The sequence below is a fragment of the Plasmodium cynomolgi genome, chromosome 14 (assembly GCF_000321355.1).
Source record: "Plasmodium cynomolgi strain B DNA, chromosome 14, whole genome shotgun sequence".
In the NCBI taxonomy this organism is placed as follows: domain Eukaryota; phylum Apicomplexa; class Aconoidasida; order Haemosporida; family Plasmodiidae; genus Plasmodium; species Plasmodium cynomolgi.
In genome coordinates this window covers 2,404,770-2,422,677 of record NC_020407.1, presented here as the reverse complement: position 1 = coordinate 2,422,677, position 17,908 = coordinate 2,404,770, and the positions used below count along the sequence as shown (strand labels likewise).

Below are 17,908 nucleotides of genomic sequence, written 5' to 3'. Positions count from 1 at the left end.
TTTTTGTTATAAATATGGTGTCCCTCGCGCTGTGTTAATATACGGGACAATTGACAGAATGGAGGGAAACACAAAACAGACACGCGGCACGCTCCTGATGAGACAATTGTTCACTTATCGGGGCGTCTCCTCACAGCTTGAAATATTGACGTAACTCCTTGCACGACTTCATATCCCAATCGTAGAGCTTGTCGCACCCGAAAAATATTACATTGGGCCAGTCTTCGTTGTCCTTCATGCAGTAGAGGTTCTGCGGGGGGGAAAAGGGGGAAGAGAAAAATGGCGCGGGAATGCAAACGAGAGGGGTGCCGCGCAGTTGAAAGTAAGCGAGAGGGCTGCCTCGCAGTTGAAAGCAAGCGAGAGGGGTGCCGCGCAGTTGAAAGCAAACGAGAGGGGTGCCGCTCAGTTTATTGCAAACGAGAGGGGTGCCGCGCAGTTTATTGCAAATGTGCGCAAGTTTTCCCTCCCTTGCTCGGCAGCCTTACCCTTTTAAGGTTCTTCGTGTACACGCACGGGGGCCCCGCCACTCCGAAGGAGCCAAAGTCGTAGGCATGCACTAGACCATCTTCGGACCCTGCGAGGATCAAATTTGGGTAATGCGTGCTGACCAAAGAAATGCACGAATTTGAAAAAGCCTTAAACCTAACTATGTTGTTGTGCGAAAAATTGGAAGAAGGATCGGTAACGTAACGTATATCTATCTTGTTCACATAACCATCCACATCGGATAAAAAAATTTCCTTGTCATTAAATTTGCTCCAAGTAGTGGATTCTGGGGTACTGTCCAAATGTATGTTTAACCCAGCTGTGTCTTTTCTTATGTCATATATTTTTAGGGTTTTGTCAGATGAGGTGGAGAGGAGAGTGCTACTTTCATTCTCGTGGAAGGAAAGGTTATTAACCTTTTTTTTGTGAAAGTTGAAAGAATGTAGGTTGGTCAGGTTGGACAGGTCCCACAATTTAATGGAACAGTCCTTCGACCCGCTGCACATCAAATTTGGAATTAGCTTAGATGAGTTGAGGCACGTGACGCACTCGGTGTGGCCCTGTAGGTTGCTTTTTCTCTGCTTCCTTTTTTGGCCCGCTCCCTCGGCGGCTTCTTCCGCAAGCGCTGTTCCCGGCAGTGAATCTCCTTCTGCTCCTCCCACGTGTGAATCTCCTGCTACTGCTCCTACTTGTGAATCTCCTTCAGCTCCTCCCCGCCCCTTGCGCCGCTTTTTGCGGCTTTCCTGGAGCGTGTCCTCTTCCCCGCCGCCCAAATAACTGAGGGCCTCCAGCGTGTCGATGCTGTTAATGTCCCACAGCCCAATCTCCTTCTTCATGGTACCAACGGCAACGATGTTCTTACCTTGGTAGTAAGACTCTCCTATCACCTCCAAGCATAAAGGATAATCATCAATAATCACATCGTCATAGATATTGAAAATATCTTCGTCGTAGTTAACAAGGTGAATTTCCAACGTCCCAATGTCACTGTATATTTTTCCATTTAGGGTTAATGCATCTCCATCTTCTATACTTAGCTCATCTTCGAAAATGTATTTTTTGTTCATCTCTATGATGGTATCTTCGTTTATTATTTTTTCGTTTTCTCTTTGATCGTTAAAGACGTTTTGGAGTGCATCGTATGAATCTGAATCTGATTCGTCTCTCTGCTTCTTCCGATTTCCATTTTCGCAGTGATCGCTTTCGCTAGATGGGTCCTGTTCGCTGCATGGGTATAGAAGTAGGGAAGTTAAAAATTGTAAAAATGGGTCACCTCCAAAAAAAAGGACGTTATTGCGGTTACGAGTGCACATGGATGGAATACCAATCGAGCATGAATACAAAGTGTAGCTGCACACATGTATATACACTGTTTGGCATGACGACGGTGTTGTCTCGTCTTACCTGAGTTGCTCAAATTGGCGCCCCGCGGACTTATTCTTGTCCCTGGGCAAAAAAGCTATACAGCTCACAATGTCACTTGGCTTCTTTGCAGATTTTTCATTTTTTACTTTCTTTTTTTTTGGTTTTTTAAGGGTTCCTTGTACTGCATTGGCTTTCTTGAACTGTTGTTCGTCCATTTTGGAGAGCTTCAGGGGGTAGAGGCTGGGTAGCTATTTTGCAGCGAATGATAGTCGAATGGGTAGCTACTTTGCAGCGAATGATAGTCGAATGGGTAGCTACTTTGCAGCGAATGATAGTCGAATGGGTAGCTACTTTGCAGCGAATGATAATCGAATGGGTAGCTACTTTGTAGCGACTGCGTACCGACTGGGTAGCTACTTTGTACCGACTGAGTACCTCCCAGGGTCACGTTTCACAGAATGTTTTCACAGCGCTGTTACGCAGGAAGGCACGCATATGTGACACTTGGGAAGGGGTTCTTCTCTCCTGTGGCGCTCCACAAAAAGGCAGCATTCTCCTCCGGATATATACATACCCCTCCTATCCCCTGTACGACGCGTAAAATTAAAAAAAAATGGAAAACCGGAAAAGTTTGGTCAAAGGTGTTCCATGCTATGCATAATCCTTCTCTACAAAATCACAGCTTTCGAAGTTTGACCATTTTGTAGGAGTGATTTCTGAGGATGCTATTAAAATTTATTATATTTTGTGTCGAAACGCTTTTTGCTTTTTCTTGACAAATGACCCTTTTGGAAAGAAGAAGAACTGCTGATCGGTGAATTTTTCCGCCCAAAGGGAAGCACCTCAACATTTGCAATAAAAAATAAAAGCGTTGCGCTCCCGTCCAGTGAGTGCGTTTCTCATGTGTTCTTTTATGCCACTTTAATCCTCCATGAAAAAAATATAGGTCGATCCATTCGTGTTATCTTTTTGTTTGCAATTTCCACGTTGGAATTTTTCGCAGGCGTGACGCGGTTGCTTGGCTCCGTAGTCCCCTCAGCAACGCTTTTTTTTTTTTTTTTTTTTTTTTCTTCTTTTTTTGTTCTTTGCGAACGTGTAGTCACTGACCCGAGTAAAAATAAAAACAAACTTAGAGCATTTTTTGCCAATGCGCAGAGTGGGTCATTTTGCGAAAAAGGCGTTCATTCAGGAGGACCTTCACCAATTCGTCATTTGTATTCACTTGCCCCAAAGGGTTGACATGGCATCATATATACATACATATATAAAAGAAATATATGAATAGCTATACATGTAGTAGTGTAGCTGCTTCTTTTTTTACATACCTCTCATGTATATTTGAACAGATTTACATTGTTGCCATGCGTAGATTTATGTTTATTTTTGTTAGCCAAAAAATAAACGTAAATTAACGCGATTTTTAGTTCCGCCATCTTTCTGTCAACTATACAAGTGGCATGTTTTTTTTTTTTTTTTTTTTCCCTTCATTACGACATCGTGCGGAACAGAAGAAACGGTCGATCGGCCACCTACCATTTCACCTTCTCACCCTCGCTGTTGCCGAAGTGGCAGCTTTGGTACGTAGGCATAGCATGTGGTAGGCCAGCATATGAGCCTTCCCACCTGGGGGAACCAGTATCCGTGCCTTTCGCTGTTTCGTTGTAAAGCCGCGCTACTCAGCTGGGTGCTACCTTGTTGAGACAGTGTCCCTGTTTATGGCACCGCTGTTTACGCCTTCCCCTATGCCGTTCTGCCAACGAGTTTTTTTCAATTGCATTTTTTGCTGTCGTGTTCTCGAGCTTGGCAATGCGCCCATGCAGGGCACTGTAGCCATGCAGCGAGCGCCATCGTGTTTGTGTTCATCGCTGGGCTGACGCCTGTGTAGTACCTATGCATTCATGTGTGTAGATATATATGCGCTCACATATGTACCCATTTTTATGTGGCCTTTTCTTCATCCCGGTACTGGCGTTCGTCCTGCCGCACATACACCTGTACGCATAACCTGGCCACTCCCATTGAGGCCTAGGCCTTTTCGTGTCCCCTGCCCTGAGTTTGTTATTTGTCCATGTTTGTGTAAGTTTCATTTCGACACGTGGAATGCATTTGCGTATGCAGAGCACAGGCGCGTGCGGAGTACGGAGTACGGAGTTCGCGCTTGACCGGAGGGATACATCCGATTGCTGAGCGGAGTTTTGCAGGGGTGTCCCATGACTGACGCGATTCTCCGCATTCGTTTCGCCGCATACGTTTCGCCGCATTCGTTTCGCCGCATACGTTTCACCGCATTCGTTTCGCCGCATACGTTTCACCGCGTCCAAGAGCTCAATGAGCATAACTCTGTGGGAACCCTTTCCCCATTTCCTTGTACGCATAAAACCTCCCCTGCGAAAAAAAATAAAAAAAATATTCCCCCAATCTACATGTTTGGCACACCCATTTGTGTACTCCCGTTTATAACAAATTATTTTTTTCACAAAATTGCCATTCCTGTCAAGTCATACGTACACGTAAGTGTAAGCGTAAGCGTATATTTAAGTGTATATGTAAATGCATACGAAATGTGAATTTTGTATTTTTTTTTTTTTTTTTTTTTTATGTACATTTTTTTTTCCCCCCCCCCTTTGCACATGTGCAATTTTAACCATTTTTGTTAACCCCCCTTTATGTAAATTTTCCCATTTTTACGAGCAGCGAAAAAGTGAATATTTTCGTTTGCCTGTCACTTGGGAGAATGACCTCTTGCGTGTGCCATTGCGTTTATGTGTGAAAAACGCGAAGGGAAGGAAGAGAGCAGCGTATTGGAAGCCGCATTGGAGCAGCTCGAGCGTGGCGCGGAAACCGGGGGGGGGGAGGTACATACAGGAGGTGACAGTGCCACTACACCAGCTGACAGTGCCACTACACCAGCTGACAGTGCCACTACACCAGCTGACAGTGCCACTACACCAGCTGACAGTGCCACTACACCAGCTGACAGTGCCGCCACACCAGCTGACAGTGCCGCCACACCAGCTGACAGTATCACCACACCAGCTGACAGTATCACCACACCAGCTGACGGCCGAGATACTGCAGCTACACGTTGCACCGTGTTCATAGCCCCCCCATTGTACACGTGAGCAATTTTTGCGCATACACACTCCCGAACTCTGCATAAACAGAACGAGATGACTTGACTTGACACCGGGTGCATGGATCGTCGAGTCGAGAATGCACATATGTGTGTCGGCCGAGCCAATCATTACCAACCACTCCCCACCATAACCGTTGCTTTCCCCCTATTTGGTGATGTCCATCGTTTGTAAACACAAGAGTTCTTCACCTCTCCGCGCTTCCCACCTGCGAGTGCCTCCGTGCGGATATGCAGCGCTTTCGTGGGGAAGGCAGCTGCGTGTACGTTTAGCAAAGCATAAAGGAGCCTTCACAAGTGCGAAAGGGACTCTCCGAGAAGGGTGCCATTGCAACCAACGCGATGAACGTACCACCAAGTATATCGGGAATCCCCTCGAAATGGTAGCGCACAGAGGTAGAAGAAGTTTGAAGATTATTTTTACTTCCCGGAGAAGATAAAAAAAAAAAAAAAAGAGGCACACAGGGAGAGTTTCGAGAGAGGGGGGGAGACTCCTCAAAGGTGCACATTTCTGCTTGTGTGTGTGTGGCTATCCCACGTGAGTGACAAAACAGTGGGGAGGGGATCATTCGGATCGTGGTCACGTTTGTGGAAGGAAAATTTTTTGGGGGAAAAAAACGGAGGTTTTGCTCCACCCCCCCACGAAGTGCACAGCGATGCCCGTGTACGCACATGTGAAGACCCCCCAATAGGCACCACCCCCGGTAAGCACTCCCCTCAGCTGGAGTAACCGCAGCTGGAGTGATCGCAGCTGGAGTGACCGCAGCTGGAGTGATCGCAGCTGGAGTGATCGCAGCTGGAGTGATCGCAGCTGGAGTGACCGCAGCTGGAGTGATCGCAGCTGGAGTGACCGCCTGTCCCTGAACTCGCCTTGCCAATTTCTCCCCGAGTGCACAAAATGGACGGATTTGATGAAACGAAAATGAAACAGCTGCAGCTGTTGAAGGAAAAAATGAAAATAGCCAAAGCACAAAAAGTGGAAGAAGTAAAAAAAAATGAAGATATTTTTTCCCTCTCGCATGATGTAAAAAATGTGAGATCATTTGAGACACAAGATATCAGATTTAATAAAATTGGGAAAAAAATTTTCGATGCTTTTACTCCTAATAAAAAAGCAACACATATTAAGGGGACTAATAGTAGGTACCCTTTTCAGCAAGCCAAAAGCGCAAATGCTAACTTCCCCTTTAAGACAAAAAATGGACTCATCAAATTAGGAAATGAATCGAATGCATTTGATACACCACTAACGTTTGAAGAAGTGATGCGAAGAAAAAATGAGAAGAAAAAAATGCAACTGGAGAAAAGTGGAGAGAATGCCATGGTTGAGGATATTTTGAATAATGTGAGGCAGTTTAATTTAAGTGAGAATCGGGAGGACAGAAAGGAGTTGAGCCTTCTTCAGGGCAGACATCGCTCCTACCCGGGTAATACCAGTGGTAGGCATGCCGACGAGGAGGAACAACTCGACCAGGCAAATCAAGACAGTCACGCGGGAAGTACCGATGTGTATGGCGACATGTATAGTAGTAGCCCCCTGAGGCAACTGCACGAAACGAATCGCGTGAGTAACTATGATGATGCAGATGGATTACACCAAAGCAAACTACATGACAAAGCCACGAACAACGAACAAGCCTTAAGTGGATACACAACTGACAACAATTATTCAATAAATGGAAATGTCTCGAATAACACCAGTTCGTTTGGCATGGATGTAATGAGGAACAGTCAGTCTCCTTCTCATGGTATGAATTCTTTCAATAATTATTTCTCAAACCAGGTGGGTAAAGGTCAGGATGCTGCACAAAACGGTGCAGATTTGAACAGGACTTCCCCTCTCGGTGTTAACAATGTGGGCAATCCTCTTAGTGAGAGCTTCCCGGGTACCTGCGGTGGGAGTGGAGTAAGCGGCTTGTTTGGCAATCGTGGAGACCTAATCAATCGCAGTGGAAATAACATTTTTGGGTGTAGCCTAGCCAAGTTAAACCAATCCAATTTTAACCAAACGGTGAACACTTCGAGTTCAGGTCAAGGCCCAAGTATGAATATGCTCAAGGGGAATCATAACAGTATGACTCCCTCTGCTAGCAGTGTCGGCAAGGGGGAGGTGCGAGGGGAGAATGCCCACAGCCTGTTTCAGAGCAGTGGAAATAGCACTCTCGGAGCAAGTAACATTTTCGGCACGCATAACGCACCTATTGGGAGTAACCAACCTGGTACGAACAGCTCTCTTGTGCCCCCATCTCCAAACCAAGGCATCGAAGCGAGTTCCCTATTCGCTCGCAACGATGGAAATAGTAATGGAAACAACACAGGCAGTCTTTTTAACAACTCATTTAGTGGTAATAATTTGAACAGCACGCGGAACGCGCCAGATTCAGCAAGCAAAGGTGGCCTCTTCAACATCACCAGCGATGGCAACGGGGGCAACGTTTTTGGAAAATCGAGAAGCAACGTTCACCTGTTTAGTGGCAGTGGGGGTATCTTCGGGAAGTCCAGCAGCGGCACCACGAACTTGTTTGGAATTGCAGCTAGCGAGAAGAACCCATTTGGGAGCGCCGCTAATGAGCAGAACCCATTTGGGAGCGCCGCCACCGAGAAGAACCCATTTGGGAACGCCGCCACCGAGAAGAACCCATTTGGGAGCGCCGCTAGCGAAAAGAACCCATTTGGGAGCGCCGCTAACGAAAAGAACCCATTTGGGAGCGCCGCCACCGAGAAGAACCCATTTGGGAACGCCGCCACCGAGAAGAACCCATTTGGGAGCGCCGCTAACGAAAAGAACCCATTTGGGAGCGCCGCTAGCGAAAAGAACCCATTTGGGAGCGCCGCCACCGAAAAGAACCCACTCGAAAAGGCAAATAGCGGAAAAGGCATTTTCGGGAACGTTCCAGGCAGCAGCAAACCCTTTGGAAACACGGCGGGCAGCGGCAACCCCTTCGGAAGCCCCCCCAGCGGAAGTAACATTTTTGGAATCCCCGCGAATGCGAGTAGTAACCTTTTTGGGAAGTCGTCCGGAGGAACCAACCTCTTTAACAAAAGCGGAGGTGTTAGCAGCACGAGCCAGTTCAGCAACGCGAACAGCTTTTTTGGGAAGCCCCCCGTGGGTAGCAGCATTTTCGGCAGCAGCAGTAGCAGTTTGGTGAACAATGTGAACAGCTCCTTGAAGAGCGACGGCGCGCTGTTGGCCGACTCTGCCCGGGGCGCCACGGTTTCCGGTGTTGGCGGTGTTGGCGGTGTTGGCGGTGTTGGCGGTGTTGGAAGCGTTAGCTGTGTTGGAAGCGTTGGTGGCATGCTCAGTGCCAACGCTCAGAGCACCCCCGACAGTAGGTGCGGCGCCCCTGGTGAGAGTCTCCCGAATACAAGCAGCAAGTTAATAAGTGACGGTTCCCAAAACAGTAGTGTAAATTCAGCTCAAAGGGGGGGTCCCACCAGCAATGTTGGCCTTCCAGGCAGCGGCAGAAATGTTGGCCTTCCAAGCAGCACCAACCGTTTTGGCCTCCCAAGCATGGGCGGAAGTGCCATCACCGTCCCGTCCCAAGCATACCATAGTAGAGTCACAAATGGGATGCGAAACAACAGTGACGTGAATGCAAGAGTTATGCAATTTAAGAATACCCTGTCGAATATTAAAAGTAAAAGATCAGGAGATCCTAACGAATCGATGGCACGTAGCAGTGGGGACAATGAAACCGCAGGGGATCAAACGGGTGTGGGTAGTTTCCCCGATACGAGTGAACAACCCCCTGGAGAGGAGAATCCACTTGGGGTGGAAAAAAATGACGCAGGTGCAGGCGCAGATGCAGATGCAGATGCAGACGAAGAATCATTACAGCATCTTAATGGAGAGAAAACAAAAGATAGTAATAATGACGTGGCTGCAAAGCCAACATGTGATAATCACAGTGGAGAATCAGCCAAAGGAAGTCATAACAATGGCAAGGATGAGGGCACTACCATTCGAAGGACTTTCTCAAGTTATTTTAACACGTTCATTCCGTCGATATTTTCAAGCCCTAATAAGCAAGCCTCAAAGGAGGAGTACCCCAAAGGGGGCGCTTCAAATGGGGAGGTTAAGACGAGCAGTGTGGAGGTGAAGACGAGCAGCGTGGAGGTGAAGACGAGCAGCGTGGAGGAGAATACCAACTTGGAGGTGAAAAAAAATGGGCATGTTAGCCCAGTTGGTAAGGATGCATCGGAGGGGGACAAGCTGGATACAAATCCCCTCCGCAGTGACAAGGAGGGAGAGACGAAGACATTCTTTAGGGCCAACCCCCCTTTGACGGACCCACCGAATGGAGCTCTCTCTTCACAAACCGATGGTGCTAACACGCTGACAAGCAATCATGACAGTGTTTTATTAAATGGGGAAAAAGCAAATGGATTTCAACAGTTCGATCCGTTTGTAGATTCTCACAAGCCGAATAGTAGCAACCACGAGGTGCCATCATTTAGTAACCCAAATGAGACACAGAGTCACGCCGTAGGAGAACCTGAGCAGATGCACAACATGAAGAAAGCTGAAGTGCTAAATCTCCCATTTGGCGTTAATCAAAACGGTGCATTAAATCCTCTCAGTGATGAGAATAACAAAACGGGCAGTTTATTCAATCATGCAGCTAGCGTTCCAACTAGTGGGACCCACCCAGGGGTAGAATGCAAAATGAACCCCACGGCGGGGATTTCCTTTTCCAACATAAAGGCTGGAGGCAATGTAGATGAGGTTGGGACGTTGCCCAGTTCGGTGACCCCCGCTTTGGACGAGAAATCGGGTAGGAGCTTCCTCATGGGTAGTGCGTTGGATAACGTTAATAGCGAACAGAAAAGCAGTCATGCCGTATCTGGTGTGAACAGTAGAGGTGATGAACCCCGGGATATCTTTCAGAAGGACCCAAGTTACAACCACCTGATCGAAGTAGCCAATGAAGACAGCTCAGAAAATAAAGAGAATCTCGAAAAAATGAATCAAATATATAAAAATATAAATTGCATAAACAAAAATATAAGCTATATTAATAAGTACGTTCCGACCACTATTGAAGATGTGGACAATTATTTGCATGAGAATATCACGTCGGTGCAAAATTACGACGCCTTGTCTAGCGCAAACCGAGCGTGCCTAGAAAAAATGAACGCACCTAGTAGTTCCGCACAGTCAAATAGGGAATTAAAAAATATGATAAACGTTTTGAATAAGCAAATAGGTAGAGGTGGTGGAGATACCAAGGGGGTACCACCAATTGGTAAGGTGAAAGGAACGTTGTTTTGTAACCCCCTTAATAGAGGAGCTAGCCAGGTGGATATGACACATAACGCGAAAGCAGGAGTGATGGCTTGCGCTCCTGACAGAGGATCTTCCAAGTGTCACCCCATTTTTAACTCCACAGGGAAACACTCCCCTGGTGGCAATTTGGTAAACACGAATATGCTGACCCCGAGAGAAAAATTAAAATTAATAAATGAAACTTCGAAAGAAATTGCAACAAATGAAGAATCTGATATGGATGAGAAAATACCTGAACATGTTCAGAAAATTATGGAAAGAAGAGAATATTTTAAAACAAAAAATAAGTTAACAAATAATGACTCAAAAAAAAGTATCATTGGAATGAAAAAAATTAAACCATTTGTTCCATCAGAGTGTAGTGAATCCTTTAGAAACACCTTTTACACAAATGAAAATAGCAAAAATAAGAATAATGTTTTTTCCCTACAAAATTTAAGTAGTATGAATATTTTGAGCCCCAACAAGGGGAGCAGTAGTGGTGCTGCGAGTGGTAACATTATGGGCATCGTGGAGAGGGGACTGAATAGCAATGCGTTTTCTCCCCTTGGAGGAGAGGCTCCACATATGATGAACAGTGCTGATCATTTTAAGATGGCAGGCAGTTCAAACAACGGTGCTGTCACTTTAGGCTCTTACCCCACGGTGAATGACCGCAGCACCATTTTTAAGGACTCCCCAGTGGAGAGGCAAAACAGAAGCGAAATGCACACACATAGTAACAGGGCGAATTTTATTGTATATAAAAATATGCCACCTTCGTCAAGTAACACCATGATGGATTGCACTTTTGCGAGTGAAAATGCACAGGATGGTTATAACCCCATGGCGCCGACCAAAAATTTTAACAGTGCAGTTAATTCAGGCGGGTTAACCAACAGGGTGAATAGCAGTGGGCCAGGAGGAGAGACCAAACCATCAGGAGAATCTCTCATCAAGATGGAAGAAGAGCTAAACAGACAAACCGATTTTATTTCGAACATCTACGCAAGTTTAGGGAAAAATAATTTTATTTATGACAATCGTGGAGAGATGGACTCGACGGTTGATAAGCAGAGAGGTGACCATGGGGACGACGGAGTGCACCCCGCGGCCACCAACACGGATGACGCCCCATTGAGGAAGAGAAGCCTGGACTGCATCAGTGGTACCCACCACGAGAATGATGACGCACGTGACGATGAGTCAAACCCGTTCGATAACGTCGAAAATGGAGAAGACGACGATCCCACGTGCGCGCAGAAGAAAAAAAGGAAATTTGCTCCCCATGGAATCAACGAGGAACTGCTTCCAAAGGAAAACAGATGCATTGACATATCCAACTGTGTTAAAGAGATTAGGGACTCCAGGACGTTGGCGGACATTTCGGCCAACTTGAGCAAGTACACCCTGGAGAGCGAACGAATTTTGTGCGACATAATTAACGACACTTTCAAGATGTCGCTGAAGATTTCTTCGCTGAGCGATTTACCCTTTTTGTTCGAGGACTTCCCCTGATGCGGTGCAGCGGTGTAGCGGTGTAGCGGTGTAGCGGTGTAGCGACGCTCGTTTCGTCCGCGCATCAGCCCACCTCGCCTGTCTCGATTTTGTCGGCAACCCGAGCGGCAGGGGCAGGCAGGAAAAGGGGAAAAAACAACGGCTGATTTGCTCAGCTACAAAATTTCCCTGAGGGGAACTTGCCCCCATTGAGGACACAAATTCGTCCCCCCTCAGGAACGCACATTTGTCCTACGCACACGTGCAACTTTTTTATTTCCCTTTTATGTTGTTTGAAAGAATGCACACATGTCGATATGCTTATTTTTTTCTTCCTTTTTCTTCCTTTTTCTCCCGTTTTCTTTTTTTTTTTTCCCCTTTTTAACTGCTAGAAAAATGTGCGAGCAAATCGGCATGGCACTCATATTGTTTGTTTGAACATTTCATTTTGAATAAGCTCGTGTCATGTGCGAGCACCCGGCCGCATCGCTGTATGTAGGCGACCGCACAGCACGGTCACACTGTACGACCATGTGGTAGCGCTCCTTTATGCGCATGCCCCAGTTTAACCTTAATTTGGACGAATTAAAACGAATGCTTAACAGTGTAGCTGGTCATATCACTCGCTGGAAGAGCATATCCGCCTATTTGTAACCAACTCACGTCAAACTTCTACATAGGAAGTACCTTCCAACGATTTAATTTTAAAAAATGAATGGCTAGCTACGAACATATTTTGCGAGAAATTTATGACCGTTCAGAATATTTTCACCTTTTTGTGCACTTTTTTTTTTTTTTTTTTTTTCTTCTTCTCTTTGGCTAGCTAAAAATGGTGTAGCTCGGAAAATTAACATTTGACACGCATATCTGTCTACACATGGAATATACATATAGGTGGGTCTTTCCTTTGTTTCTTTTTCAAAATTAATCTTTTAAAAGAAATTGAGATACTATAAAAATAAAACTTAAAAGAAAACATGGAAACAATCAGCCATGAACATGAAGACACGAATGGTGGGCACTTAGATACCTTCACATAACTGTTTTAAAATGTGCGAATTAAAAGGGGTGAAAAAAAAGAAGACGAAGGGAAAGGGCAGATTTAAAAGTATAATCATTCCTCTGCGAACAAATTTAAGTGCAATCACTCCTCTGCGAACAAATTTAAGTGTAATAACTCCTCTGTGAACAAATTTAAGTGTAATCACTCCTCCGCGAGGCGTTAAAACATTTCCATTTCGTCAAACACGCGCAATGCTACATTTCACGCTTTACTTGACACATCCCGTCATTCGGGTTAAACGACTCCACTCACGTGCGAAAGCACAACTGTTCACATACGTTTCGTGATGCGCACTTTTCTCCTGGGACACTGCGCAGTTCTGGCAAACGGGGGTTCTTCCCACAAAGCGGTGTGCAGAGGATTCTCTCACTGAACAAACTTGTTCCCATCGATGCATTAACTTCAAAACTGAGCGCTAAAAGTTGATCGGTACAAACAAACCATCATGCGCCAGGGAAAAAGAAATGTCTGGATATTTATTCGATAATTTCTTCAAAAATAAGTTAGTGATATAATGTTCTATATCGCAGGACATTCCAATAAAGTACACTTTCTTCGGCTTGATAAGCAAAGCAATTTTTATACTTTCGTGCAAAGAAAAATGTGAATAATGTTTTGCTTTATAATAAAGGGCGTCTATGATTAATACTTCAGTGGAGCCTATCTTCTTTATGTACTCCAGTACATTGGGTGGTATATAGGAACAGTCCGAAATGTAAACCAACTTTTCATTCTCTCCTATGATATACCCAACACATACGTAGTTACGCCCATGTTGGAATGGAATAAATCTGATGCGTTTGTTTTTGTCAAATTTGGTGTACACATAACCGTATTCATCTTTTTTGTTGTACGTATGTATATTTACACAAGTCTCATCATCATCACCATCGTCAGCTTCAGCGTTGTTGTTGAGGAGGTGGTTTTCCTTCTGTTCCTCGTTTTCCTTTCCCTTCGTCTTCATCCCCTCATCATCGTCGTACCCTCCCTTCTTTTTAATTATGTTCCCACCATCTATTTGGTTCTTCTGTGTACTATTTGTAGTACTACCTTTATGGTCCTGCTTTGGCATCACAACTGTACCATCCTTTATCTGATTAGCCATTTTTTCTTCAAGAATTAATTTGTTATACTTTTCATCCTTGATAACTAACAGGTTAAGTGCTGCTATTTTGGAAAAAAAAATATTTTCCTTCCTCTTCTTGACCAGGTAGTCATAACCATTTCGCAGTCTCTCATATGAAACTTCATTCACGTAAACGTCAATTGGGTTCTTCGGGGTGTAGTAGTAGCTATCTCCATTGGTTATTTTGTTGTACTCTTGGAGGTCTCTCAGGTCATCTATTCCGTTCAGCGCGTCTGTGTGGCTGTGGCTTATCAGCACCGACTCTAGCTTGATTTCCTGCGGGGTAAGGAATAATGGGGGAAAAATAATAGGGGCGGAATAATGGGGGAAAAATAATAGGGGCAAAATAATAGGGGCGGAATAATGGGGGAAAAATAATCAGGGCAAAATAATCAGGGCGAAATAATCAGGGCAAAATAATCAGGGCGAAATAATCAGGGCAAAATAATCAGGGCGAAATAATCAGGGCAAAATAATCAGGGCGAAATAATCAGGGCGAAATAACCCGGGTGACAAAATGGAGGTTGCATAGTGGGGGCCGCAAAACGGGCGAATGGCACCACGTGGAAACTCTCCCTCCCCGGAGTACTTACATAGAAGTTAATTTTGTCCTTGTTCCGCAACAGGCTGTCCCTGAAGGTTTTCCCGACATCAATTAATACATACGAGTCATTTGACTTCACCAATACGGAGATATTATTTCTTTTATTCTTAGAGTTACTATTCAGTGCATCGTAACAAGTGTAGCATTTTAAATCATGGCAATCCGGGTACCTTTTTCTTAGATATAAATCGTTCAGCTGATCAATGCATTCTATATCATGTGTAACCAACTCGTCTACAAATCTGTTTATATGTTCAATGTCTTCCTGCTTCAGCTCCGAGCTCTGGGGTTCCCCCTTCTTTTGGCTTAACAAAATTTTGGAGTTTTTGAAAATGTGGGATAGTTTGGGCGTAGACGACGAAGAACCTGTACCTGCGTGAGGGGCGAATGGAAAAAATCAGAAGTGATAAGAAGTGATCAGAAGTGATAAGAAGTGATAGGAAGTGATAGGAAGTGATAAGAAGTGGCCGGACGTGATAAGAAGTGTCGCGGGGGGGCTGACACACGTTGGATGCAAGAAAGAACGCTTTCGGGGGGGTGGGACGCCCTTCTGCTATGACTCTTCACGCGGCGCGGGAGGGAGGACCACCCTCCCACTCACTTGGTAAAACGAGCGCAACGTGAAGTGGCTTTCAGATGTGGTATACGCACTGTACGTGTGTTTTCTCAAAGCGTGTTCCCTTCTTTTTTCCTTTTTTTCTCATTTTTCTATCATTTCAACGTTCGCCGCGTTGCTCTCTCCGTCCAGTACCTAAAAATATGATACCGTTCCCAGTTATCATACTTAATGTGAAGTTGGAATGTGCCCGAGGGGGGGTATTTTGTTGGGTTGGTTCGGTTCGGTTCGGTTTGGTTCGGTTCACTTTGTTTTGCTTTTCTTTGCTTCACTTCGTTTTATTTCACTGTGATTTGCTTCACTTTGCTTTTCCTTTGAAGGAGCGGGGGTCACTTTAATTCTGCTAATTCGCAGCGAGGAGTTTTACTGGCGGGGAGAAGTTTCATTTGGTTGCTTTCAACTGCTGCGTACTTTTGTTAAAAGGGGTTTTCGTTCGATCGAGTGGAGTGTAAAATGGGGAGAAAACTGACGAGGTTTAATTCACGGGGGGGGGTAACACTATTCAGCATGGAGGAAGAGAAAATACGGTAAGCATCGGCGTTAAATTGCGACGGGTTGAAGCGCTATGTGTTGAAGAGCTATGTGTTGAAGAGCTATGTGTTGAAGAGCTATGTGTTGAAGAGCTATGTGTTGAAGAGCTATGTGTTGAAGAGCTATGGGTTAAAGTGCTACGGATTAATGTGCTACGGATTAATGTGCTACGGGCTAACGTGCCAAAACGCGGAACAATACAAAAGTAACCTCAATTTGTTCCTCTTTTTCTCATCGCATTTTGCATACGCTTTCGGGGGAAAAAAGGATAGATAGAGAGATAAATAAAATAAAAAAAAAAAAAAAAAAAAAGGGACGGAGAAAAAAAAGTGTGACAATTTTAGCGATAGAAATAAAAAATTATGACTTGGTCAGGCAAAATTAACGTTTTTGGCAAAAAAAAAAAAAAAAAAAAATGTATTTTTTGGCTAGTATTACTTATAAGTGAAAAATTCACAAGTCTATGAGCTGATAAACTTACGAAGTGATAAATTTTCTCGTCAAAGGAGGGGACAAAAAAAAAAAAAAACAAGAGCGTCATACATGTATTATCTTAAACGCGACAGATGTGTATGTAGGAGGGAAAAAAAAAAAAAAAAAAAAAAAAAAATGGTAGGCTCTCTCCCACTAGGCTTTTGGTTGAACATTTTTCGTGAAAATTGGGCGATGGCTCAGCTCACTCACACACACACGTTTGATTATGTGGGAATGTCTTCTTCGTTTTTTTTTAACCATTTATTTGTAGTTGCGCGGAGTGACAAACGAATGGTATGCTGGCAGTTTTTTCCTTTTTCTTATCAGAGGGGAGACACCACTCTGACGTCCCTGCGCGAGCGTCCATGGTCTGCTGATCCGCTAAACGGCCAAACGGTTTATCAGCTAATCCGCTGCCGCACACATGGCGCACGAGGAGGACGCAGAGCGGTCGCTGACGACCAAATACATCCTCATGACGGAGTTGCTAAAAGGCAACCAACTGGAGGGCAAAAAATTAAAGTTGAAGGCCTGCGCCCCGGGGACGAAGGAGCCCATCGACCCAATCGACCACGACGTGATAGAACAGTTTTGCGACGCTTTAAAAAGGAACACGTCCTTTAATGGCTACCTCGATATATCTTACAACGACTTGAATGAAACCTGCCTTTTTCATATCCTGTGTACTGTGTATGAAAGCAAAAATATAATTGGCTTGAATTTAAGAGGAAATAAAATTACTAGTATGCTTTTTAACAAAATTTTACTAATTCTTGAAAGTAACAATTTTGAATATATCAATGTGCAAAACACGGAGCTGAATAATCAGCAAATAAAAAATATCATTTTCTGTTCACTAAACAAGAGAGTGAAATTTATTAAGCTCCCCTTTTTAAATCTCGACACGTTTCACTTTCTGGTGGAATACTTACACGACAACAACTCGCTGGAGAAGTTGCATTTCTTTATGTCGTACAGCCACCAAATGAATTCCTCCCGCACACAGGATGATGAGAACATAACGAACAATTTTGAAAATTACGTCCACGTATAGATATAGGCAGGCCCGCTAATGCACTTAGTTATTATATTGACCATATACATCGATGGGCTTTCTTCCAACTGTAACATGGGTGTGAGTGTCAAAAAAAAGTGTGCCTTCTCGCCAACGCACCACGCAGCATTCCGTACCATGTTTGTTCCACCTACTTTTTCTCGCCTCTCCACAGAACTTAAAAAATGCGCTCAAAGAATTTCTCGATGTGATAGAGAACAAAGAAAACGTGAAGGACGTCAAGTGCGAAATTGACTTCCACGATCAGGAAGTAGACGAAATGGTTTGTTTCATCCATGCTGCTTGCGAGAGGCACCGGCGGATGGAGGAGGACGGTCAGGGGCTGCGCGATAATAGGATGCACATCAGTTCGACGGAGAAGATGCTCTTGCTCATGCCGGACATCGACGGGTGCGGTGGCTGCGAGAAAACGCAGAAGCGTGTGCACACGGAAATATATGCTTGTGTGTGTGTACATACACATATAGCACGTGTACGGACAGACCACCTAATAAGCCACCTTCCACCGCACACAAAAAAACCAATTTGAATTCCCTTTTTCCCAAGGAGGAATAAGCATATCGAAAAATTCGAGAAGGAAGTACCGGTTACTTTCGACAAAGACGTAATAAGTTTTCTCCAAAAGATGTTGCCTTAGGGAGTTTTTTTAAAAAAAGAGCAAATTGGAATGAC

The 17,908-nt window shown here is 44.7% G+C and overlaps 4 protein-coding genes across 4 annotated transcripts; 2 read left to right on the top strand and 2 right to left on the bottom strand.

Annotated features, from left to right (window-relative positions):
- Nucleotides 1–130: 130 nt before the first annotated feature.
- Nucleotides 131–2,066, bottom strand: PCYB_146330 (hypothetical protein; the record flags this gene model as incomplete). The annotated part of the gene is made up of 3 exons (XM_004225103.1): nucleotides 131–250; nucleotides 486–1,710; nucleotides 1,891–2,066. The coding sequence occupies 3 exons, from the start codon at nucleotides 2,064–2,066 to the stop codon at nucleotides 131–133; spliced, it is 1,521 nt and encodes a 506-aa protein (XP_004225151.1).
- A 3,298-nt stretch (nucleotides 2,067–5,364) lies between these two features.
- On the top strand, nucleotides 5,365–11,768 carry PCYB_146320 (hypothetical protein; the record flags this gene model as incomplete). The annotated part of the gene is made up of 2 exons (XM_004225102.1): nucleotides 5,365–5,380; nucleotides 5,875–11,768. The coding sequence occupies 2 exons, from the start codon at nucleotides 5,365–5,367 to the stop codon at nucleotides 11,766–11,768; spliced, it is 5,910 nt and encodes a 1,969-aa protein (XP_004225150.1).
- Nucleotides 11,769–13,225: 1,457 nt separating this feature from the next.
- On the bottom strand, nucleotides 13,226–15,322 carry PCYB_146310 (hypothetical protein; the record flags this gene model as incomplete). The annotated part of the gene is made up of 3 exons (XM_004225101.1): nucleotides 13,226–14,212; nucleotides 14,530–14,912; nucleotides 15,292–15,322. The coding sequence occupies 3 exons, from the start codon at nucleotides 15,320–15,322 to the stop codon at nucleotides 13,226–13,228; spliced, it is 1,401 nt and encodes a 466-aa protein (XP_004225149.1).
- Nucleotides 15,323–16,585: 1,263 nt separating this feature from the next.
- PCYB_146300 (hypothetical protein) lies at nucleotides 16,586–17,873 on the top strand (the record flags this gene model as incomplete). Its single annotated transcript, XM_004225100.1, has 3 exons — nucleotides 16,586–17,209; nucleotides 17,391–17,626; nucleotides 17,783–17,873. 3 exons carry the CDS (start codon nucleotides 16,586–16,588, stop codon nucleotides 17,871–17,873), a joined length of 951 nt encoding a protein of 316 aa, XP_004225148.1.
- Between the last annotated feature and the right edge of the window lie 35 nt (nucleotides 17,874–17,908).